General features: G+C 40.6%; 1 protein-coding gene across 1 annotated transcript in view; it reads left to right on the forward strand.

Annotated features, from left to right (window-relative positions):
• Positions 1 to 8,832: 8,832 nt before the first annotated feature.
• Positions 8,833 to 26,900, forward strand: part of LOC109930787 (junction-mediating and -regulatory protein) — a 42,009-nt gene continuing 23,941 nt past the window's right edge. Inside the window, exons 1-3 of the mRNA XM_048594819.1 lie at positions 8,833 to 8,998; positions 12,078 to 12,243; positions 14,670 to 14,857. Of these exons, the coding sequence (XP_048450776.1) occupies positions 8,843 to 8,998; positions 12,078 to 12,243; positions 14,670 to 14,857 (510 nt within the window). The 5' untranslated portion in view covers positions 8,833 to 8,842. The remainder of the gene's footprint in view (positions 8,999 to 12,077; positions 12,244 to 14,669; positions 14,858 to 26,900) is intronic.

A 26,900-nucleotide genomic window follows, 5' to 3' on the forward strand; every position in this document is an offset into this window, starting at 1 on the left:
ACTGGCAGCTTAATGTGCCAGGGTATAGGTACTTTAGGCAGAACAGAGGTGGAGGAAAGAGGGGAGGGAGAGTTGCATTTTTGATTAAGGGGAATATCAGCAGTAGTCAGAGATGAAATAACAGGGATCATCCAGTGAGGCTTTGTGGGTGGAGCTAAGAAATAAGGGGATAGTGACATTATTGGGATTGCACTATAGGCCCCCAAATAGTCAACGGGAATTAGAGGAACAAATATGCAGGGAGATTGCGGAGACTTGCAGAAGCAATAGGGTTGACATAGTGGGGGATTTTAATTTTCCTAACATAGACCAGAATTGCTATAGTATTAAGGGCTTAGATGTGGTGGAATTTGTTAAATGTGTTCTGGAAAGTTTCCTTAGGCAGTATATAGAGGGTCCTACTTGGGAAGGGGCACAACTTGACTTACTCTTGGGAAATAGGGCAGGACAGGTGACTGAGGTGACAGTGAGGGAGCACTTTGGAACTAGTGACCATAGTCTATTAATTTTAAAATAGTTATGGAAAAAGACAAAACTGGTCCACAGATTCAAGTTCTAAATTGGGGCAAGGTGAATTTTGATGGAATTAGACAGGAGCTCGCAGAGATTGATTGGAGTAGTTTGTTTGCAGGCAAAGGAACCTCTGGCAAGTGTGGGCCTTTAAAAGTGTGATAGCAAGAGTTCAAGATCTTTATGTTCCTGTGAGGGTGAAGGGCGAGGTTGACAGGAGCAGGGAACCTTGGTGACAAGAGGTATTGGGGCTTTGACCAGAAAAAAAGGAAACATGACTCAGGAGAGGCAGCTGGGATCCAGGGTATTCCTGGAGGTATATAGGGGATACAGAAGTTTACTGAAGAAGGAAATCAGGAGGGCAAAAAGGGGGCATGAGATAGCTTTGGCTGAGAAGATTAGGGTGAATCCAAAGAGATTCTTTAAGTATGTTAAAGGAAAAAGAATAACTAGAGAAAGAATAGGACCCCTCAAGGACCAAAGTGGACATGTATGTGTGGAATTGAAAGAGATGGGCGAGGTCCTCAATGAATACTTCTCCTCTGCGTTTACTGTGGAGAAAGATATGAAGACTTGGGAACTTGGGTAAGTTAATGATGATATCTTGGGGACAGTCCATATCATAGTACAGGAGGTATTAGAAGTATTAGAATGTATGAAGGTGGATAAATCTCCTGGTCCTGACCAGATATATCCAAGAGGCTGCAAGAGGCTGGGGAAGAAATTGCAGGGGCCCTGGCTGATATATATTTGCATCATGGTTAACCATGGGTGAAGTTGCGGAAGTCTGGAGGGCAGCAAACGTTGTGCCCTTATTCAAGGAGGGCTGCAAAGAAAAACCTGGAAATTATAGACCGTGTGGTAGGTAAGTTACTTGAGAAGATTCTGAGGGTTAAGATATACACACATTTGGAAAGACAGGGTTTGATTCACCATAGCTTTGTGTGTGGGAGATCATGTGTCACAAATTTGTTATAGTTCTTTGAAGTGACCAGGAAGGTTGTTGAGGGCAGGGCAGTAGACATAGTCTACATGGATTTCAGTAAGGCCTTTGATATGGTTCCACATGGTAGGCTGCTCTGGAAGGTTAGATCGCATGGAATCCAGGGAGAGCTGGCAAATTGGATACACTATTGGCTTGATGGTAGGAAGCAGAGGGTAATGCTGGAAAGATGCATGTCTGACTGGAGGCCTGTGATTAGTGGTGTGCCTCAGGGGTCTGAGCTGGGCCCATTGCTGTTTGTTATCTATATCAATGACTTGGATGAGAATGTACAAGGCATGATTAGTAAGTTTGCAGATGACACTAAAATAGGCGGGTATCGTGGAGAGTAAGGAAGGTTATCAGAAATTGCAGCAGGATCTTGGTCAGCTGGGGAAGTGGGCCGGGAAATGGCAAATGGAGTTTAATACAGATAAGTGTGAGGTGTTGCATTTTGGAAAGTCAAATCCAGATAGGAGTTTCATGGTGAATGGTAAGGCCTTAAGGAGTATAGTGGAAGAGAGGGACCTTGGAGTGCAGTGCACGGTTCTCTGAAAGCGGAATCACAGGTAGACAGGGCAGTGAAGAAGGCTTTTAGCACACTAGCCTTCATCAGTGAGGTTATTAGGTATAGAAGTTGGGAAGTTATGATGCAGTTGCACATGACGTTGATGAAGCCGCACTTGGAGTATTATGTTCAGTTATGGTCACCTTGCTATAGGAGGGATGTTATTAGACTGGAAAGTGTGCAGAGGAGATTTACAGGATTTTGACAGGACTCAAGTGAGTGAGTTATAGGGAGAGGTTTAACAAGCTAGGACTTTATTTTTCCTTTAGAGCGTAGGAGGCTGAGGGGTGTCTTATAGAAGTGTATAAGATCATCAGAGGCATGGATAGGGTGAATGCACTCGGTCTTTTTCCCAGGGTTGGGGAATCGAGGACTAGAGGGCATCAGTTTAAGGTAAGAGGGGAAAGAATACATGGGAACCTGAGGGGCAACTTTTTTTACACAGAGGGTGGTACACATATGGAATGAGCTGCCAGCGGAAGTGGTTGAGGCAGGTACATTAACAACATTTAAAAGGCATTTGGACAAATACATGGATAGGAAAAGTTTAGAAGGATATGGGCCAAGTCCAGGGAAATGGGCTTAGCATGGATGGACATTTTGGTCGGCACGGACCAGTTTGGGCCAAAGGGCCTGTCTCCGTGCTTTAGGACCCTACGGTACTTACTAATTTCTTTTGGTTCTTTTTCCTGTAAATTTGTCATCATTTTACTTCTCAAAAAATCAACCGTTACCACCATAACCCTTACTAATTACCGATTCAAGCCATGCCAACGAACCAAAAAGCTCTTATCGCTGTCACAAATGATTGTCCCTTCTAGTCTTGTCTTTGACACAGTTGACCACACCATTCTTCTCCACTGTTGCCAACTGGGTAGGACTGCTCCATTGTTGGGATCAAATACAGTACCAAGCCTGTGATCAGATTGGGTCAATCTCAGTGTTCCAAGGAGGGAAATAATGTGGTGGTTAGGGAAAGGAGCAGACCAAAAGCAGTAGTTGATGTCAGTCTTCCAAATATTTGATTAGAGAAGATTTTACTGCTTGTCTGATTCTTGATATTGCATAATGGTTTCCTGGCTTTTTTGATTCCAACCTGATATTCCTGCCAGCATTAAGGCTGTCTACTTTCACTTCAGAAGCATTGCTTTACTTTATCCCCATCTTAGCTTATCTATTGCTGAAACACTGATTAATGCCTCTGATATCTCTGCACTCGATTATTCCAAAATAACATTGGCTAATCTCTCAGGTTTTACCCTTGATAAACTTTGAGGTCACTCAGAATCTACTGTGTGCGTCTTAACTTGCAGTTCCATTCTCCTGTCATCGTTGTACTTGTTGACCTGTTTTGGCCCCCAGTCAAGTATGCCTTGGCTTTAAAATTTTCAACCTCATGAATTAGTGTCACACATTTTGTGAAGCACCTAGAAATATGTCATTGTGTCCAAAATATTGTCAGTTTCTGTTATGCAGTGGCCCACTCTCAGTCGTGCACATTAATGTTTATCTTCAGATAAAAATAAGTGCTGAAGTCGAAAAGGAGGGTTTACATCCACAGACTTCTGTTGCAAAGGTGTATGTGTGACCACTGAGCTAAGGTAACATTTGTATTCAATAAGGGGAAAAAGCCTGTCTTGCTAGCATTAGTCCAGGCTACTTGACTATTAGTTTAATAACATAACCACAGTAAAAGTGTTGGATATCTGCGAAGTGACATTGTGGAGGTCAGTATCGCATGGTACAGAAATAAATCCAGAAATTTATTTTAACTTCTGGATAGAAAAGGCGCCAGATTAAGGGAAACGTCACAGATAATGCTAGTTTATGGAGGGTAGCCTTCCTGCTTTGTCTCATTCTTAATGTGGAGTGGTGTCCTCAAGTTACATAACCAGTTGTTTCTCTCTCATTGAGAGAAATGCTTATGCCGTGTTTGCCAGGTCATTGTTGAGACCATCTCCCGAAGCACGTTGAAAATGGGCCTTTAATTTAATGTTTATAAAACCATGTTCACTTTAACTAGCTTCCCCAACAATCCCGTCTTCTCCCATTGCTTAAGATCAATGGGGTGTTCCTGGAAAATGTGGACCATTTTCTGTATCTTGGGAGCCTCCTGCCAACATAGATTATAAAATAGACTATGAAATTCATCATTGACTCCAATGGGTCAAGTCAGCCTTCTGCCAACTGAAAAGTATTTAAGGACCAGGATCTCGATCCTGAGCTCAAGTTCGTGATTTACTGGACAACAGTGATCCCGTACATACGGCACCTCCAAGTATATTGAAGTACCAAAGTGGTTTTCTTCGCAAGATCCTGCAACTTTAATGATAAGCAAGGCAGCCAAATAGCAGCGACCTCTCCTAAGCCAACTTGCCTATGTCAAGGCACCCATCAAATCCAGTTCTACTGGACAGGACGTGCCTTGCATACAAACAACATTAGACTTTCAAAGCACATGTTCTACTTGGAACACAGTTACAGCAGGAGATTCCGAGAAGGACAGTGGAAACACTTTAGGAATGTCATAGAGTCGTACAGCATGAAAACAGACCCCTCAGTCCAATTAGTCCATGCCAACCAAATTTTCCAAATTAAACTAATCCACTTGTCTGCATTTGGCCCATATCCCTCCAAATCTTTGTTGTTCATGTATTTATCCAAATGTCATTTAAATGTAACAGCGCTTGCATCTACCACTTCCACTGGCAGCTCCGTCCACACATGAGGTACTCTGTGTGTAACAAAAAAAAAGTTGCCCCTCATGACTTTTTAAAAATTCTCACCTTAAAAATATGCATCCTGGTGTTGAATTACCCCACCTTAGGGAAAATACCTTACTATTGACATTATCTATGCCCCTTAAGATTTTATAAATCTCTGTAAGGTCACCCTTTGACCTCCTGTGGTCCAGTGAAAAAAGTCCCGGCCTCTCCTTATAACTGAAAAATTCCATTCCCAACAACATCCTGGTATATCTTTTCTGAATCCCCTCCAATTTAATAATATCTTTGCTACAACAGGGCAACCAGAACTGCACACGGTACTCCAGAAGAGGCCTCACTAATATCCTGTACAACCTCAACATGATGGCCCAATTCCTATACTCAGAGGTTGAACCAATTAAGGCAAGCGTGCTAAATGTCCTCTTAACCATCCTGTCTAGCTGTGACACAAATACCAAAGAATTATGTACCTGAACTAATAGGTCTCACTGTTCTACAACACTACCCAGGGCCCCACCATTTAATGGAAAGGTTCTGGCCTTGTTTGTTTTACCATGTCCTTGAAGCACCCCTGAAGAGGTCATCTATATCTGCACAGAAGACAGTAGGTTGTAACTAATCAAAATTAAGAAGGCTCACTTAGAAGGACAACGAACTCATCAAGAGGCTTTGTTGGGAAGGTACAGAGGTGAAATTAAGATGTCGGAGGCAGCACACAAATCTCAAAGCAATGCATCTGTCCAACCTTTCGAGCACTACCTGCTCCACATCAGATCACAGATTAGATTCATCAGCCATCTCAGAATCCAATGAATCAGAGTAGAAGCAAGCCACTCACAAACCAATCGGCAAGAAGAAGCCTTTCTCATTGGAGACATCAAAAGCAGGGGGCAAAGGATTAAGGTAAGGGGCAGGAAGTTTAGTGGGTATGTGAGGAAGTTTTTTTTCCCCACTGAGAGGATGGTGGGAATCTGGAACTCACTGCTTGTGAGGGTAGTAGAGGCAAAACGCTCAACATTTAAGTAGTATTTAGATGTACCAAGGCAGTGCCAAGGCATATAAGGCTACTGGCCAAGTGCTGGGAAATGGGATTAGAATAGTTAGTTGCTTATTTTTGACTGGTGCAGACTTGATAGGCTGAGGGGCCCTTTTCTGTGCTGGAGACCTCTGACCACTTAACTACAATTGACCTGACATACAGATGATACAAAGTTAAGTTGGATTGTGTGTTGTGAGGATGTAAAGTGGCTTCAGGAGGATTTGAGCAGATTTACTGAACAGGCAAGAAGATGTGAGGTGGAATATAATAGGCAGAGTATTTCTTAAATAGCAAGAGGTTGGAAATTTAGATCTACAAATTGATGTAGATGGTCTTGTCAGTATATCACTGAAGGATAATATGCAGCAAGCTGTTAAGAAGGCTAATAGAATATTAGCCTTTATTGCAAGAAGATTTGAGTACAGGAGTCATTGAAACCTTTCTTCAATCATTTAAGAGCTCTGTTAGATTATATCTGGAGTACTGTATACGGTTTTGGCCTACTTATCTAAGGAAAAAATCTTATTGCAGTGGTGGGAGTGCAATAAAAGTTCACCAGACTTGTTTCCAGGATGGCGGGTCTGTCTTATGACGAGAGGTTGGGCAAACTGGACCTATATTCTCTAAGTTTCTAAGAATGATTGGTGATTTTATTGAAACTTAGAAAATTCATAAAGTGATGGACGGGATGGATGCAGGTAAGATGTTTCCCCTACTTGAAAGGGGTACTAGAATCAGGGGGTACGATTTAAAAATAAGGGGGATGCCACTTTGTGGGCCCAACATGAGGATAATGTGTTTTACACACACGTTTGTGAACCTTTGGAATTCTTTACCGCACAGGGCTGTGGAGGTTCAGTCTTTAAAAGGTGAAGATTGATAGATTTCTGATTACTAGCCATGTATAAAGTTATGAGGATGGTGTGAGTAAAAAACATTGAAGCATTTGATTAGCTATCATTAGCGGTCCCTTGCATACAAGGATGACTCTCTTCTACTCTCATGGTGAGTCCTTAGGTGGCTGATCAACCCAACTGTACAGATCTAACCTCTGCGGTTTGTACAAACCGCAATCTCCCATAGACCCAGTTCCATATATATGCCAGGAATCTAAAACCCTCCTTCCTGCACTATTCTTTGAGCCATGCATTCATCTGACTTAGCTTCTTTCTGTACTCATTTGCATGTGGCACTGGGAGTAATCTAAAGAATATTACTTCAGAGGTCCTGCTTACCAATTTTCTACCTAGTTCCTAAATTCCTGATGCAGGACCACATACCCCTTCTACCTATGTGTCTGGTACCGTTGTGGACTGTGTCCTCTGTCCTCTGGCTGTTCATGTTCTCAGAAGAATGTTCCACAGCTGATTTGTGACATCCTTACCCATAGCATCATAGAGGTAACAAACCACCTGAAGTCGCATTCGCAGCTGCAAAACTGTCTGTTCAAGATCCTTGAATGTTTGTTTTTTTTTTCAAAGATTTGTAGCTCGGGTTGTGAGTGAGGTTGTTGACTTGCTCGCCAAGCTGGCTTGTTTTCATTAAGATGTTTCGTCAACATGCTAGGTAACAACATCAGTGAGGCCTCTGATGAAGCGATGTTGTTCTGCTCCACTTGGAGTTTATACTCTCCGCTCTGTTATGATGTGTAGTGTCATTTTCGGTTCTGTTCTGTATGGGTTTCTATTTGGGGTCCAATTCTGTATGTTTGTTGATTGCATTATAGGTTGAGAACCATGCCCCTAGGAATTCCCGTGCATGTCTACATTTGGCTTGGGCTACTATGGTTACATTGCCCCAGTTAAACTGATGGCCTTCATTGTCCGTATGTACTGATATTAGAGAAAGTATGTAATGTCGTTTTGCTGCTAGCTAATGTTCGTGTATTCTGATAGCTAGTTTTTTCCTGTCTGTCCGATGTAATGTTCGTGGCAGTTGTTGGATGGTATTTTGTAAACTACGTTGGTTCTGCATGTCATGGGTATGGGGTCTTTAATCCTTGTAAGTGTTTGTCATAGCGTGTCTGTGGGCTTGTGTGCTACCATGATTCCTAGTGGTTGCAGGAGTCTCGTCAGTTCTGATATGTTCTTGATGTAGGGCAGCATATAGAATTGGACCCTATATACATACCCATACAGAACAGAAACGGAAATGACACAACTCACCATAACAAGCTGGACAGTATAAATTCCAAGCGGAGTAGAACAACATCGTTTCATTGGAGGCCTCACTGATGATGTTACCTAGAATGGTGATGAAACGTCTGAAACAAAACAAGCCAGCTTGGCGAGCAAGTCAACAACCTCATTCTTGAATGTGTTCTGCTATGATATTAACTTCTACTTTAAACTAACCTGGGGAATAGCATTGACCAGAAATTGAACTGGATCACACATACAAATATTGTGGCTATAAGAGCAGCTCAGACACTAAGAAATAAGTGGGGAGTAACTCACCATCTGACTTCCCCTGTGACCTGTCCAACATCTGCAAAACACAAGTCAGCAGTGTGTTGGAATATTCCCCACTGGCCTGTATGAGTGGAATTCCAACAAACTCAAGAAGCTTGACCCCATCAAGGAAAAAGCAGTCTGCTTGCTTGGTACCACATCCACAAACATTCACTCTCTCCACCACCATTGCTCAAAAGCAGCAATTTGCTGGGTTGTAATCCTTGAACTCCTTTTTTGATAGTATAATGGGTGCACCTATACCAAATGGATTGCTGCAGTTCAAGAAGGCAGTTCGCCATCACCTTCTCAAAGGCATTTAGATATGGGCAATAAATGCTGACCCAGCCAGTGATGGCCACTTCCCTATGAATGAATAATAAAAGATGTATCGGAGTTGCCAAAGAAGCCAGTGGAGTTCACAGCATTTTGACAATCACAATATTAATCAGACAAAATCAGTCATTTTAGGCTGTGGTCCATAAAGAGGCACAAGCAGTAGTAATTTAACTACCCTATTGATCTTATTTTGAACGAACTTATTTTCTTTTAGCTGTGTATGATCGGATGCGTGCTGACCAGAAGAAATGTGGGAAGGCAGCTTGGGCCGTGGCAGTTGAGAGAATGGAAAAACTTCGGTACGCAGTTGCAAAGGAAACACTACAGCTGATGCGAGCAAAAGAGATCTGTCTGGAACAGAAAAAACGGACACTCAGAGATGAAGTAAGTTTGTAGCATTGTAACAAAAACACTTGTTCTGAAGAAGGTAACTGGACCCAAAGTGTTAACTCTGATGTGTCTCCACAGATTCTGCCAGACCTGCTGAGTTTTTCCAGCAATCCGTTTTTCTAATTTCAAGCGTCTGCAGTTCTTTTAGTTTTTCTAACAATGTAATATTTAATGTACAGCTATTCCTCAATTAACATTACTCCGCTCCGCTGAATGTTACTTTGTTTTTAACACCATTTGCTTTTTGGGGCCTTGTTTTGGTCTTGTTTTGCATTGACTTTTTTCATTTTGGCATAATTTGTGTGCTTTGTCAGTGTCCATTGCCATTACAGACCAACATCTAGAAATGCATTCATGCAAAAGAAAACTCTAAGGTTTTGGAGCAGATCTGTAGCTCGGGTTGTGGGTGCTGAGGTTGGTTGGCTCGCCAAGCTGGTTTGTTGTTCCACAGACGTTTCGTTACTGTACTTGGTAACATCCTCAGTGCAGCCTCTGATGAAGCGTCAGTGTGTTTTCCCACCTCGTTTTTAAACTCTGGGGTCCGTTGCGATGGATTGCCTCACTTCCGGGTTTCCTCCGTAGTGGAATGTATGTGAGGTTGAGTTCAATGTGTTTATTAATACCATGCTTCGTGGAGTGCCATGCTTCCAGGAATTCTCGTGCTTGTCTCTGCCTAGCCTGTCCCAGGATCTTGGTGTTGTCACAGTCGAAGTTGTGGTTCTCCTTGTCCATGTGGATTGAGATGAGCACACACAAACGAAGCTGTGTGCAAACACTATTTAAAAGGGCAACAACACACTGCAGCAACATGGAACTATGCCAAGAGGAGGAGGAACACCTCTTCCAAGTGTTCAAGGATAATGCATATCCAAAGAACTGGGTCAGGAGGTGCCTACAGGAACAGCATCAGAAAGATTCTACACGACCCGACACACTCATCACACTACCCTACATCAGGAACACGTCAGAACTCACCACAAGACTCCTACGACCGCTGGGCATCAGAGTGGCACACAAACCCACATCAACCCTACGACAAGTGCTCACCCAAACTAAAGATCCACTCCCCGCCATGGACAGGACCAATGTCATCTACAAGATCCCCTGCAGAGACTGCAAGAAACACTACATCAGACAAACAGGAAGGAAACTAACAACAAGAATACATGAACACCAACTGTACAAAAAGACACGACCAATACTCACTCATCTCAATCCACATGGACAAGGAGAACCACGACTTCGACTGGGACAACACCAAGATCCTGGGACAGGCTAGGCAGAGACCAGCACGAGGATTCCTGGAAGCATGGCACTCCACGAAGCATGCTATTAATAAACACATTGAACTCGACCCCATATACATTCCACTACGGAGGAAACCCGGAAGTGAGGCAATCCATCGCAACGGATCCCAGAGTTTAAAAACGAGGTGGGAAAACACACCGACGCTTCATTAGAGGCTGCACTGAGGATGTTACCAAGCACGGTAACGAAACGTCTGTGGAACAACAAACCAGCTCGGCAAGCTAACCAACCTCAACAGTAAAAGGAAACTACTGAGAATGTTGGAAATCTGAAATAAAAACAGAAAATGCTGGAGAAACTCCACAAGTTTAGCAGCATCTGTGGAGAGAGAAACTGAGGTCATGCTATCATGCCCAAAGACGACCCTTTGGAAATGCTTGCATTTAGGCTGCAGGTCTGGTTTTCCTTTCAGTAGTGCTCATCTGCTTCTGGGGTTTTGCTTCCCTTGTGAATTTGAACTGAGGTCGTGGGCTCCATCTCGTGGCTGCAGGTAGTCAGTGCAGGTACTCTGGGTGTACATTTGCACCAACCAGTTTCTGTCATTAGATGGTCAATCTAACCATGCTGTGGAATAGTACATTATTACACTTTTTAATAAATTTACTATGTTAAAAGTTATTTTGTGTAAGAAATATATGAATTTAGCAATTGTTGATACTGTATTTCAACTAACAGTGTACAGGTATAATGGTTTAAAGTTTTTCTCTGCTAAAGAGAACCAAACTCTAGTTTTAACATTGATTACAATTGGAATTGATGCTTCATTTAGTACCTTTTCATGTAAATTTGTGATTTTCAGGTAGGCAACCTCGATCTTAAGTGAGAACAACCTGTTCATAAAAATAAATGTAAATTGTGGTCAAAAAATGTAAGGAGCAAAAATTAAATTTTCTTGGTATTCACAGTTAGTGATTTCTGAAGTTGTGTACAATTGAAACAATTTTGTCCTGATGGAACTATGTCATTCTCAAAATACTGATGGTTATGAAGTTGTGAAATCAATGATGCATTGGTTGCCACTATGTCAAACGGTGAGGCACAACACATAAGTGATCATAATTAAGGACATTAATGTCGTAGTTGATTGAAACCAGCTTTGTCTGATCAGTGATGAAATACGGAAAAAACTGATTGAAAGAGGGAGAACTTGATGTAGATTTGTATTTAAAACTTATGATTTTGCATGCAAAATGATTGATTGTAACTTTGCTACATCTGTTTAGTTCAAATGTAATCGTTAGCCCTGATGTGATTACTATGTTGGCTGTTCGATTGTTGTTCATTTTCAATACATATTTTTACATGCATTTTATATGCAGTGATCTCCTTAAACATGTATGAATGGTATTGGCCCTAATGGCAGGCTGGATAAACACCACCTTGATTGCTAGTGGAAACCCCAATCTGATTTGAGAAATGAGGTTTGAACTGCCCTGTCAGTGCTCCAGTGCCATGAAAATATGATCTCCCAGCTGAATGCTGACATTCAGTCAAATTCAAAGTTTTATCTGGCGACCTCCTCAGAGGGAAGAGGGCCCTCTACCACTGGTAGAATGCCATTGGTGGCGCATCTGTCCTAACCATCATGATTAAATTCTGCCCAAACTGTGCATTAGTCTATTTCTCTTGTGTCTACTTGCTGAGATGTGCTAGTATGGTGGAGCACAGTGTTGCAAATGCCGGATCAACATTATTTGTAACCACTTCACTGCTACAATGTAGAGTCTAGCATTCTTATCTGTTTATATTTTCTTCTTTAAAACAGTTGCAGAGTCTACAGAGTGGCACAGATGCTATTGCACGGCTGGACCGGCTGGAGGCAGACTATTACGACATGCAACTTCAGTTATATGAGGTGCAGTTTGAGATCCTGAAATGTGAGGAACTACTGTTAACAGCACAACTTGAAAGCATTAAGAGGCTCATTGCAGGTGTGTTGGAAAATGAATTGAACCCAGGTTGTGCAGTATCAGTAAAATGTTTTAAATAAAACCCGAAAGAGTTCTGAGGAAGGGTCACCGGACCCGAAACATTAACTCTGTTTTTTCCTTCACAGATGCTGCCAGAATGAGCTTTTCCAGCAACTTTGTTTTTGTTCCTGTAAATGATTTAAATAGTTGGGAGCCATCTTGTTGGTTCTCATAATGCTGCTACTGCCTTTTCAAATAATTATATTAACTTTGAATTAGCATGTTCGCGCACACTTTTCTTGAGGACTTGGATTTGCTTTCCCTAAGTCCCACACTGCTCATCATAGTTGCTTTGCTGTGGAGAAAATGCTTTCTTTGTTGCAGAGTTATTCAATACAGATAAGTGTGAGGTGTTGCATTTGAAAAGTCAAACCAGGGTAGGACTTGTACAGTAAATGATAAGGTCCTAGGAGTGTTGTGGGACAGAGGGAGCTGGGAATACAAGTACACAGTTTGTTGAAAGCAGTGTCATTAGTGGACAGGCATTTAGCATGCTGGCCTTCGTTGGTTGAGGCATTGAGTATTGGAGTTGGGATGTTATGTTACAGTTATCTAAGTCGTTGGTGAGGCCGTACTTGGAGTTTGTGTACAGTTTTGGGAAAGACCTAGTTAAACTGGAAAATATGCAAAGAAGATTTTATGAGGATGTTGCCAGGACTAGTAGGCCTGAGTTATAGGGAGAGGTTGGCCAGGATAGTACTTTATTCCATGCAACATAGGAAAATGAGGAGTGACCTTAAGGCATATAAAATCATGAGGGGTATAGTTAGGATGAATGCATATAGTATTTTCCCCAGGGACAGGGAATTGAAAACTAGAAGGCATAGGTTTAAGATGGAAGGATTTAAGAAGGACCTGAGGGGCAACTTCTTCACGCGGAGAGTGGTGCATGTATGGAATGGGCTGCCAGAGAAAGTGGTTGAGGCAGTTTCAGTAGCAATATATTAAAAAACATTTAGATAGGTACATGGATGATAAGGGTTTAGAGGGATATGGACCAAATGTGGACAATTGGAACTAGCTGAGTGGGCACCATGGTCAGCATGGACCAATTTGAGCCGACGGGCCTGGTTTCCATGCTGTATTACTGTATGGCTCTATGACTGTATAACTATTATTATAACTCTATTGCCCATCTCATGAATGCTAGCATTAGCAAAGGCTTAGGAGAATATCAAACTTATTTCCCCATATATAAAACTTGCTGAATAAAAAGGGGCAAAGTAGAGATTTTCCTACCTTGAAAATTAATTTTGTTTGTGGTAGTGAATATAACAATGAGGATGAAACAGGTAAAATGGCATTTTTATTGTAAACTTTGATTTGGTTGAAATTTGATTTGTAAAATGATAAATGTTCTGTATTGAGTGAGTCACAATTGATGACTTATATCTTGATTCAATGGTACAGATCAATATAATTAATGAAAAAGCAAAGTCATTATACTTGCTGTCTTCAGGTATTTTCAAAATATTTGTAAATATATGTATTTGGTAAGCTAGAGATGCCATTTTTAGTTTAGATTTTCTTTCTAAATGAATGGAGTCAAATTTATATGAAGAGTAGCTAAAATGAATCAGAAGTTTGATTAAGAAAATGAGGCCTGGAAATGGCTTTACAATTTGGCATGAGAATATGGTTTGCAGGCCAAGTTACAAGTTTAGAAAAAATATTCCTAGTCTTCTTCGTAATGCAAATGGCAGTTATATTTAAAGGGCCTTGAACACAACAAAGCAAACTCACTACCACTTTTTTCAAGTGCAACTAGGGATGGGTTATAAATGTGAGCGTAGCACCCAGATTCTATGAATAAATATTTTTTAATGTCAATGAATCCATTGGGGACTCCAGGGGTAGCAAGAAAAACTATTTCTAGAGGTACCTTGGCTATAACAGGCTAGCTAACAAAGTGGAAACATTATGAATACAATCCAACTGTGGTGGATAACAGGGAAGAGGCATTGGCAAGGAACGGTTGCCTGACTGTGTCAAAGGCTGCAGAGAGTTTAAGAAGGTCAAAAAGAATAGTGCACTATGTTCACATAGCATAATTATTTGTGAATTTTATTGAGGCCATTTCAGTACAATGGCAGGGTTGAAAGCCTGATTTTGGGATTTTAAACATGAGCTACAGCAATGCTGGATGTGGATTTAGGAGGTGACAAGATGTTCAAGGACTTTGAAGAGTAAAGGGAAGTTAAAGATATGACAGAAGCATGTAAAGAAAGGGAGCTTGAGGGGTAGGTACTTAAACAAGGGTTGACAAAGGTGACATTGAAATAGAGGGAGATAGTACCTTTATTAAAGGAAAATTAAACCTCTTGTATTCCTAAACCAGCTTAAGAGAGTAAATGATATATAATGATGCCTATTGGTATTCATTGCAGAAAAACGAGAGGAAGTTGTTTACTATGACACTTATGAAAGCATGGAAGCTATGCAAGCAACAGAGGATATGGCTGCATCAGTGATCCCACAGAAAATGGAACTGCTGAAGCTTCAGCAGAAGGTTCGGCAACTGGAGGCTCGGCGCAGTCGCATTTCAGCCAAGAAGGCCTACCTCAGAAACAAGAAGGTGAATATACCAATTGCAGCAGTAATGGCTTACTTTCATTGCAAATTTAATTTGATATTTTAATACTGTGCAAGTTTAATTTTTTTTATTAAAAGTGATTCTAAAAGACAAAATTGAGTTGTATAGTACTCTGATGCTTGAACTGCAAAAAAGTTGGCTTGTGTATCTGGCTACTTTTGGTGTTGCTCGTAGGGCATGTACTGACTACAAAGATGCTAATGCATGCCTGATATGTACACTGGAAGCATGTCAAGTGGGCGAATCTTCGCATCAAATCCATTTCTAACATTGATTTGGCAGATGCTGCCATTTGGTCTCTAAAGGTGCAGTGAACAGTCTCTTTTCAATCACTCCTAACTGAATTTGTCCTCCACTGCATAAGTGACCCTGCACTCCTGCTGTTAAAAGTTCCAACTGAGGTACTATTGAGTTTCTTTTGCTGGTGCATATTTAGTGGAAGGACTGTGCTCATTATTGGAGAAGTTAAGCAGTCTTTTCTGGTTCATAAGTGTTAGATCTTGACATGGAAGCCCCAGGAGTTGGCAGGCCAGACAGGAGAAAAATATTTTCTGTATTTGAGGCTGTCATGAATACCTATTGAGTTGCAGCATGATTTGAAAACTAAGCACCAGTTATTGTCTTGGACAGCCACGTGCAAAGAGCAGGAGGAATACTTTCAATAAAACCCTACTGCACATGCTGTTTTTTAGGGTGCAGTTCTGTTGCCTGCGTTCAGCCAGGAGCAGCGTGTGAAGCTCTTGAATTTCACCAGGGGGGTGACTGAACTGTGCCGCCTCTTTCTAACCTGCAGCCTCGCAATAGGATGACAACAGTGCTCCCAGTGGCTTTAAAGATCGTTATCACTCTCACTTTCTGTCAGTCAGATCAGACAAATTTAGTCACATGCAGCCGTGTGCCATTTATCACTGAAATCAGGGAAGTCACAGTGGCCTTTTACCAAAGGAGCAGGCGCCTTTCAAAGAAAATCCTGAGGAGAATGCATGTGGCTTTGCTAAGCTAACAGGATTCCTAGTGGTACAAGTTGCAACAAACTCGGCTGCATGGGCCTCACTGTACAGATACAGCAGCTTTTACTAAAGCAGTAAAATTTGGCATTCTGAAAATCTGTATATTTTCCATAAAGAAAAGACATGCTGGAAATTAGTAGAAATTAGATTTGAGCTATCAGCTTTCATCTCTGGGATGTGGGTTTAGATCTGTCTATCCCATACAGATGGGCAAAACTTTTCTTTCTCAGGCTTTAAAAGATCATTTATCTCCCTAGATCAGGTAGTTTGAGTTCTGAAGAAGTCATACCAAACTCGAAACATTAACTCTGTTTCTCTCTGCACAGATGTTGCCAGATCTCCTGAGTTTCTCCAGCATTATTTGTGTTTGAATCAGGCAGACTGAACTCAGGACTTAGCGAACACAGACCCACAGGTACAATGTAGCACAGTCTAACGTAATCATACTGAAGGAATCATACCTCACCGTCCCAGACAACGCCATCATTATCTCTTGGTCTGTCCTGTCACACTGGCAGGACAGACTCACCAGAGGTGGTAACTCATTGGTATACTACTACTCTGAGGAAGCACTGAGGGTGGTAAGGAATTAGTATTAGTTCTGGGTAGAGTCCTTTAATGTCAGTCACCAAAAGCAGTTTTGCAGTACCATGACTAACCAAACTGGTGAAGCCTTAAGGTACATAATTGCTGGACTGGGTCAGCAGTATACGTTGAAGGAACCAACCAGAGGGCAAAGCATAACTTCATCCTCACCATCTGCCTGCTGTAGATGCATCTGTCCAGAACTATCACTGGGTGTGACCATCACACAGTCCTTGTAGTTACAAAGTCCCATCACTACATTGAGGATACCCTTTGTCATGTTGCGTGACGATACCACTGTGTTAAATAAGAGAGATTTCGAACAACTCAAGGCTGGGCATCTCTGAGATGCTGCAGTAACAGTTGTACTTGATCTGCAACCTTCTAGCCCAGCATGGCATCCATTCTGCCATTTCCATCAGGTCAAGGGATCAATGTTCATTCAATAAAGATTGCAGGAGGATATGCCAGGAGCAGCACCAGGCATACATAAAATTGAGCGGTTATCCTAGTGAAGTTATAACACAAAATTACTTGTGCGCCTCATATCTCTGTTGCTTGCTGTTTAAGCTAGGCAATTCCACAGTGAACCAATCAGCTCTAAGCCACAAGTCCTGACACATCAGGGAATCATAGAATTGCTATTGTGCAGGAGGAGGCCATTTGGCCCTTCAGGTCTGCACTGCCTCCTGAGCATTTTAACTTAGTGTCCACTGTACCCTGAATGTTATTTTTATTTAAATAATCATCCAAAGCTCCTTGAGCACTTCAATTGAATCTGCCTACTCCACACTTCCAGGCAATGCATGCCTTTCCTTAAGTATATACTTTTGCAAAAGCTTTATTCCTGTGGCCTTGTTTCTCGATTCCCTATTCATTGACAGCTCCCTCCACCTGTCCCATCATCTTTCAATAACTTGTATGTATACACATCTAGTTTTCTCTGCTCTTGCACACCCCTTAGAAAAGTACTGTGTATTTTATACTAACACATCTTTGCATCACCTCACACTTCACTGCTCACCTGCCACTTATTTGCCCCCTCCACCAACTTGTCTATGTCATTCTGAAGTTCTACACTGTCATCCTCACAGCTTACAATTTTTCCAAATTTTGTGTCATCTGCAAACTTTGAAATTGCCATCTGCACACTAAACTCTAGATCATTAATACATAACAAGGATCCCAATACAGACCTTTGGGGAGCTCCTCTTTAAAAACTTCCTTCCAATCCAAAAAATACCCCTTAAACGTCATTCTCTAGTTCCTAACCCTTAGCCAATTTTGTTTCCACATTTCTCCTCTGCCTTTTTATTCCATGACCTATAACATGCCTCACGAATCTGTTGTATCAAATGCCTTTTGGAAGTCCATGTACACCACATCAACAGCTTTCTACTCCTCAGCCTTCTCTTTTACTGACTCTTGTAAATCAACTCACATTTTTCCATGTGACTATTATTTTTTTCTTGAATAATTGTTTCTAGATGTTTCACAACACTGAATAGTGGTGAATAGTTCAGCAGCTCTGTGTAGGAGAAGGCTGCACAAATATCCCTACCCCTCAATGAAGGGGAAGGCCCAGCACATTTAGTGCAATAAGCATTTGTAACCAATTTTAGCAAGAAGAGCCCAGTGAGTTGGTGTCTTGCAGTAATTCCCACAACAGAGAGGCCAGTCTTCAACCAATTTGATTCACTCCATGTGAAATCAAGAAATGGCTGAATCCACTGGAAATTGCAAAGACTATGGGGCTTGACGTCATCCCAGCAATAGTACTGAAGACTTGTGATCCAGAGCTTGTTGCAGCTAATAATGTTGCCAGCTACAACACTGGCATCTACCTTCCAATGTGGAAAATTGTCCAGGTATCTCCTATGCACACAAAACAGAACAAATCCAATCTGGCCAATTACTGCGCCATCAATCCACGCTTGATCATATATAAACTACAAGAAGGGATCATTGGTAGTTCTATAAAGTAACACTTACTTAGCAACCTGCTTACTGGGACTCAGTTTGGGTTCTGCTGGGGCCACTGAGCTCCTGACCTAATAATAACCTTGGTTCAAATAGACAGGGGTAGCAGCTAGATGGGGACACAACTACGTGCAGGTTCTCCACCGAGCCACTCTCAATCATGATTTCAGTGTCAATGGGTCAGAATGTTTTAACTCTCTCCCTGACATCATTATGCAAATATCTACAAGTGGACTGCAGTAGTTCAGGAAGGCAGCTCACTAGCACCTCCTCAAGTGTAACTAGGGATAGACAATAAATGTTGGGCCAAAGAAGCCCACATCCCTTGAATAAAAACAAAAGTTGTTATTGCAGAGTTACTAGTGGAATTTAGTGATGTCGTATGCATTGCAATGAGTGTATCCTTTGCACTTGCATGGGCAACAACCACAGCCTTAATTTATAGCTTCTTGAAGTCAATCTTGTTATAAGTTATAACTAAGAATTCCAAAAAGATCTAAGATGTACACCAGTAATTAAAAAGAAATTTGGAATAGGCAGGACATATATACTTAATTGTAAGGTCCTGGGGAGCATTGCTGAACAAAGAGACCTTGGAGTGCAGGTTCATGTTCCTTGAAGGTGGAGTTACAGGTAGATAGGATAGGGAAGAAGGTATTTGGTATGCTTGCCTTTATTGGTCAAGTCATTGAGAACAGGAGTTGGGAGGTCATGTTGAGGCTGTACAGTACATTAGTTAGGCCACTATTGGAATACTCTGTGCAATTCTGGTCTCCCTACCATAGGAAAGATGTTGTGAAACTTGAAAAGGTTCAGAAAAGATTTACAAGGATGTTGCCAGAGTTGGAGGGTTTGAGCTATAGGGAGAGGCTGAATGGACTGGGGCTATTTTCCCTGGAGTATCAGAGGCTGTAGAGTGACCTGTGGATGTTTATAAAATCATGATGGGCATGGATAGGGTAAATAGACAAGGATTTTTCCCCAGGGTGAGGGAATCAAACTGGAGGGCATGGGTTTAAGGTAATGGGGGAAAGATTTAAAAGGGACCTAAGGAAATTATTTCACGCAGAGAGTGTTACGTGTATGGGATCAGCTGCCAGAAGAAGTGGTGGAGGCTACTAGAATTACAACATTTTAAAAGGCTTCTGGATGGGTACGTGAATAGGAAAGTTATAGAGGGATATGGGCCAAAGATTGGCAAATGGGACTAGCTTAATTTAGGATATCTGGTCGGCATGGAGAGTTGGACCGAAGGGTCTGTTTCTGTGCTGTATATCTCTATGACTTTATATAAATGTGAGAGTGCAGACAGATTTTAGATTCTTTTCTCAGAATGATTGATGAATTGAATTATACTGTAACATACACGTGACATATAAATTTTGAATTTGTATATTGTACTGACAGATTTTGAGTTTGTATATGGTACTGATTGAAATTTCTTGCCTAGGGAAGGGGAGATTATAGCATTGTAAGTGATAATTTTCTGTTTTCTGTGAAAAGGGTTGTGAAATTTATTGTGCAGACATTTTAACTGCATCATGCTGAAACATAATTAGGTAAGTTCATAGCAATCCACACCTGAACATCCACAACAAGGAACTTGCAGCCCAATAATAGTTGCATGTACTCTTTTGAGACTAGTGGGTACTTAAAGTGCTATGTAGATAACTGAGCCAAGTCGCAACATGAATTTAGCTCTCTAACCAAGTAAGTCAGTCACATCAGGCATGCATTTACTGGCATTCCATGTGCTGTTTGAATTTTTTTGTTATTGAAAGCTAACTAGTACTCAGCTCATTGCCAACACTAAACAGTTTGAAAATAAATCTTAAAATATATCTGATCAAACCTGGAAGCTATTTAAAGTTTGCATGGCACTGTGTGAATGTAGTGAAACAAGTGCAAAGCTAAAGTGATTCAGCACTGATTCTTCGACATACTCACTCATCCCTGAGCAGTAATACAAGGTTTTCTTTGATACGAAACTGAAATATTTTGCACTGACAAACTGGTCTGTAAGATACAAGTTCCAGGCAATTTAAAGGGCAATTTGCTTGAGAATATGGAATAATGCAGTGTGGAGCTGGAGGAGCACACCAGGCCAGGCAGCATCAGAGGAGCAGGAAAGTTGCCGTTCTGCAATTTATTACACCCACTTTACTCTTCACTTTGTTACCTTTCCAGATATGAAACCCAAACATTAATCTCCCAGGTGAGGAAGGATGAACTGGCTCCCCTCTTTATTTACTTGCTTCGTCTTAACAAGATTAACTTTAAAAATGGATCCATTCCTTGTGGATACTTTTCTCCCAGATTTTAAAAGGAGCCAATTTAGCCAGGTTTGCTGGAATCAATAAAAGATCAAGTTTGTTAATTACTAAGTTTGAAAAGTTATAGTGGAAAAACGGATCAGCCTCTAGACTGTTCGTGAAGAGCTTATAGTTGAATGTTCATGCAGTGGAGATAACCAGCTGAGATTCTGCAGTTCTGATTAAATTCCAGAATTCTGGGTAAGACTGTGTCCTTTTGTTGTCCTGTTTCCTATTGTCTGTTCATTTCTAGCATTGAGTGGGAGTATCCATTTTTCTGTTACACAGGTGTGGCTAGGGAGGTAGTTCTTCAATTGTGACCTTCACGGCATGTGAATGCTCAAACCCAGGATGGTGCACAAGAGAATGTTCAATCACACTAGCAGACTCTAGTGGAGTTGAAGCTGGCTTTTTAAACCCTTGTCCTCATGTATCCTTCTAAAGGAGAAAACCAAAATGTGTCTTCAGTTGGGACAGTCTTTTGGGCAAAGGATTTGGCTTGTAGTTGAGTGGGGATTCATCAGCCCCTTGTTATCTTTGTAGTCACAGGAGATCACAATCTAGTCTATTTTGACTTGTCTCTTCCTCCCTCTTGAAGTTGTTTGACATTCGCTTTAGATCTTTGAGTGTGACGTTCCATGGGTCTCCCCATCCAAACAGACACTTCATTTACATTTTTTAAAAAATCACATTTTGAAATTTCAAGTTGAAAATGTACACAATATGTCAGGATTCTGACATGTGGTTATGAGAAGTGCAAGTTTAGATTCGACCATGGCATTTTGTAAATTTTGAATTCTGTTTCTAAAGAAATTAGAAATAAAAGGCAGGTATCAGTGAAAGTGACCTGTGATGTAGTTGCATTGATGTAATAACCCAATTAGCACTTTAATTTCCTTCAGGAAGAAAATATGCTGCCGTTATTGAATGAGGACTACATGACTCCAGTCTAAATTTAAAATGGTTGACATGACTGTCTTCTAAAATAGCCAAGCGAGCTGAATTGTATTTGGACTTCTCGGTTTACAAGAATGTTCACAATGGATAAAAGTGACAGCAACATTCACATTCTGAGATTGAATTTTGGAGTTAGGTGATTTAGAGTGATGTCTTTAAGAGTGGTTGTTTGATATTCTGCCATTAAATATAATCGAAAGAAAATTCAAGTCAAATCCCTCGCGTTTCAAACTGAATTATGTTAGATTTGCTGCACCCAGGCGCAAGATCGTGAAAGTGGTACCTCTTTGGATTTGAGACTGCCTTGTGAATCAAGTTCTTCATTCCTGAAGATTAATGTCACTAATGCTGGATAGCTTTGAGAGAGAAAGCTCAGATTAACCTTTTTATGTCTGATAGTAGTCCTCATCAAATGCCACTTTGTTTTTTTGAAAGCCATATGCTGTTTAAGAAGAAGGTTCTGCCATGAATGATGGAATATGACTTAAATGGCACTGAAATTAGAATACAGGAGTACACTGTTTAGATCAACCAACCCATGTTTCTGTGTATTCTCTGTGTGCACAGGCTTTTCAGAGTCATTAGTTTGCTCTGTTTTTATTTTTTTATTTGTTTCTTAAACTAAAAATTATTCATGAATGTTGATTTGATAAATATGCATTCCATAGTGTCTCAACCGTATTTTGTTCTTAAAAAAAAAAAAAAAAAAATTCTGCTATCCTAATTTAGTTGTATATCTGTTCTCACCTCCCAATCCCATTAACCATTGGAAATGGTCTGGTCCTGTGCCTTCATAATTTTGAAAGCTATTTTTAATCTTTGTTTAATCAAAGCAGAATTCTGTAAGAGAAATTGAAACATCATATTAGGGGCGTTGAAGATGTGCCTGAAAGATATTGGCACAACTTTTCAGAATTAGTTACATTTTCTTATTGGGAAGTACATACTTCATTCCACAGTTCTTAACTTTTAGATATCGCACTTCCATTGTCATTACCTGACATTCTTTTTCATTTAACTTTATTTCTGGTTTCCAGCATCCATAAAATTAGAATGCAAGAACAAACCATGCAAAACAAAAACAGAAGTTTGCAGAAAAACTCAGCAGGTCTGAAAAAGGGCTACTTGGCCTAAAATGTTTTCTCTGCTTTCTCTGCACATATGCTGTCAGAGCTACTGAGTTTCTCTAGCAATTTTTGTTTTTCAGATTTTCAGCATTTGCTGTTTTTTTTCCATTTTAACAAACCATGTGAGATGGTTTCCTGTTTGAAGCCTTTACTTTCAAATTACCTTGATCTGAGATTCTGTTGCTGTCTAATTTCTGTTTCCCAGTTACTTTCTTTGGTTTTGATGTTTATCAAATTGTTTCTCCAGTGCTTTTCTAATTTTCCTTTGCCATATGTTCCCTTTCCTCCCTTTCACTTCCTTATGTGCTAAAAACTTTCATAGAAAAAAAACAAGGGTGGTCAATGAGAAAGTCATGGGGAATCTGAGGTTATGGATTCACCCACTTATTCTGTAATTTTAGCTCTGCAGCAGGGAAGTGATATCACTGCGGTTTTCCAGCCTGGAAACACTGCCATATTTGATGGTCTGGTCGTCCAGTTCAGTGACAAGCCAGTCAATGACGGCACAATCAGGAAGTCTGGCAGGAGGTGATGAAAATGATGCCAGGTGGAGAGTGTACTGTTGGAAATTGAATCTGATGCCTTGGTTGGAAGGGAAGTGTGGGATAAATGTTCGAGCTGGGGAGAGATCAGGGGCCATCTCGGGTGGTGGTCAGGGGAGATGAGAAGCCTTATTGTGGGAGTCCTTATAATTCAGAAAGCGTTCAGGAAATGCTGTGTTGAGGTTGGCGATTTTGGGTGGGAGGGGAAGATCAGTGGAGGTGCCTGATATTGAAATCTCTCAGGTAAGCACTTGAATCCTTGAGGTAGATGTGAAAACATTTACTTCATTTTATTTTTAAGAAAACCATTATTGTCACGTATTTTTACAAAAAAATACAGTGAGAACTTTAATAAGTCGCCATACCATGGCGCCTGTATTAATGACAGAAATCACAGACAAGAAGTCATGATTACAAGCATAGTGGACAGTGGGGAACTGGTGGATGTGTGTATCTGGATTTCCAGAAGGCAATCAGCAAGGTGCCGCACAAAAGGCTGCTGCATGAGATAAAGATGCACAATTTTACAGGTAATGTATCAGTATGGATCAAAGATTGGTTAACTAACATAAAGCAAAGAGTGGGGGCATAAATGGATGTTTCTTTCTGGTTGGCGATCGATGGTTGTTAGTGTGCCTCAAGGATCAGTGTTGGGAACCCCAATTGTTTACAATTTACAGAGATGATTTAGAGTTGGGGACCAAGTTTAGTGTATCAAAGTTTGCTGATGACTCTGAGATGAGTGGTAGAGCAAAGTATGCAGAGGGGTATAAATAGGTTCAGTGATTAGGCAAGGGTCTGGCAGATGTTGGTAAATGTGAGTTCATCCAGTTTGGTAGGAATAAAAGAAAAATGTTTAAATGGTGAAAAATTGCAGCATGCTGCTGTGCAGAGGGATCTGGATGTCCTTGTGCATGAATCACAAAAAATTGGTTTGCAGGTACAGCAGGTAATTAAGGGAAATGGAATACTGTCCTTCATTGCTAGAGGGATGGAGGTTATGCTGCAGCTTTATAGGGTGGCTGGTGAGGCCACACCTAGAATACTATGTACAGTTTTAGTTTCCCTACTTGAGAAAGAATGTACTAGCACTGGAGGGGTTGCACTGGAGGTTCACTAGGTTGATTCCGGAGTTGAGAGGGTTGACTTATGAGGAGAGACTGAATATACTCATTGGAATTTAGAAGAATGAGGGGGGATCTTGTAAGAAACATAAAATTACGAAGGGAATAGATATGATAGAAGCAGGGAGGTTGTTTCCACTGGCGGGTGAAACTAGAACTAGAGGGCATGGCCTCAAAAAAGGATTGAGTTAAGAAGGAACTTCTTCACCCAAAGGGTTGTGAATTTGTGGAATTCCCTGCCTAGTGAAGCAGTTGAGGCTACCTCGTTGAACGTTTTTAAGGCAAAGATAGATCTTTGAACAGTAAAGGAATTAAGGGTTATGGTGAGCAGGTAGGTTAATGGAGCTGAGTCTTTGATCCTCTGCCTCACCCATTCTCACTGTGGAAATGTTTGGTTCCACAGAGATGCAGTGGCAGTTTAAAAGGATTTTATATGAGACATTCTGAAAGTCTTTCAAACAGCGAAGATTTACTTTCTGGATATAGAAATCTTTTTTATAGATATAAATACTGGTGTGTCTCTTGTGTCTGTGCTTTTGTCTCTGTAATGGGTATGATCTGAAACCAATACAATGATATGGTTATAAAGAGATCAAAGCTGGCAACTAAATATATGTGTGATTTTTCAAAAGATGAGGCAGGATGAGATGGGTGGTACGGTAGCTTACTTATTATGAGATGGTGTAAGCACAATAGCAAGAAATGATCTCGATTGGGAGATGTAGATTCCATATGGGTGGAGTTAAGAAATAACAAGGGGAAGAAAATACTGGTAGCAGTAGTCTTCTAGGTTCTTTAATTATACTGTGATAGCTTCACTGTGGATAAACAGTAACTCAGGTGATAATGGAGATGCGTAAAAAAGACACTATATCAATCATGGGTAATTTTAAATAGCAGAGAATGAATTCATAGAGTGTTTTTGAGAAAGGTTTCTAGAACAAGATATTGTCGATCCAATCAGGGACAAAGCTGTTTTGAATCTGGTAATGTGTAATGAGGCAGGTTTAATCAAATATCTTAGAGTAAAAGACCCCTTTGAAATAATGACCATAATATGGTAGAATTTGGCATTCAGTTTGAAAGTGAGAAGCTTGGGTCAGAAACAACTGTGCTAAACTTAAATAAGGGTAATTACAGAGGAACGAAGGAAGAGTTGGCTGGAGTGAACTGGTAAAGGATATTAGCAGCAAAGGCAGTTTACGAACAATGGCAGATGTTTCACAAAATAATTCATGCCTCTTAACAAAGATATATCCCAGTGAGGAAGAAGGATCCTAGGAAGGGATAAACCCACCATGGTTAAGGAAAGTAGTTGAGGATAGTATCAAATTGAAAAAAAGAATAGAATGTGACAAAGATTAATAGTAGACAGGAGAAGTTTTAAATGCCAGCAGAGGATGAACAAAAAAATTGAGGAGAAAACAAACGGAGGGCAACCTAGCAAATAATATAAGAACAGACTTTGAGATCTTTTTAAAAATATATGAAAATGAAGCAAGAAGTCAAATTGAAAAGGCCCCTTAGAAAAGGAGGCTTGGGAAATAGCAGTGGAAACCAGAAATGGCAGAGGAGTTGAACAGATATTTTGCATCAGTTTTCATGATAGAAGACTTTAACAACATTCCAAAATTACTTAATTAAGGGGCAAAAGGTAGGGAGAAAATAAATGTAATAAGAATCACTAGAGAAGAAAAATAAGGATACTGATGGCTGAATAGATTCCAGGTCCTGATAGGTTGCAGTCGAGGATGTTAAAGCAAGTAGCAACAGAGATAATGGATACACTTGTATCTGGAAAAGTTCCAGAGGATTGGAAAACTGCTCATGTAACACTGTTATTTAAAAGAATGAATGGAGACCAGTTAGCTAAATATTTATCGTTGGGAAATGTTAGTCTATAATAAAAGGATATAGTCACAGCGTTGTACAGATTCATAATCAAGCAGAGTCAATATGGAACCCTGCAGTGGAAAACATAGTTGACAAGTTTATTAGAATCCTTTGAGTAGGTAATAGGCAGGATAGATAAAGGGGAGCCAGTAGATTTAATACATTAGGATTTCCAAAAGGTATTTGATAAAGTATTGTATGCAATGTTACTTAGTAAGGTAAGAGTCCTTGTGTTGGGCGTAGAATATTAGCATGAATAGAGGATTGACTAAATAAAAGAAAATAGAAATTGTGATAAGGAGGGCATTTTCAGGAAAGCAGCTGGTAACTAGTAGAGTGCCACATGGGTCTGTACCAGGGCCACAATTATTTACAATATATATTAATGATTTGGATGAGGGAAGTATGTGTGTTATTACCAATTTTGCAGATGACACAGAAATAACATGGGATGGCAAATGGTGAGCGTGGCAAAAAGTGTTTGCAGCAGGCTGT

The sequence above is a fragment of the Rhincodon typus genome, chromosome 3, assembly GCF_021869965.1.
Source record: "Rhincodon typus isolate 14 chromosome 3, sRhiTyp1.1, whole genome shotgun sequence".
Classification (NCBI taxonomy): domain Eukaryota; kingdom Metazoa; phylum Chordata; class Chondrichthyes; order Orectolobiformes; family Rhincodontidae; genus Rhincodon; species Rhincodon typus.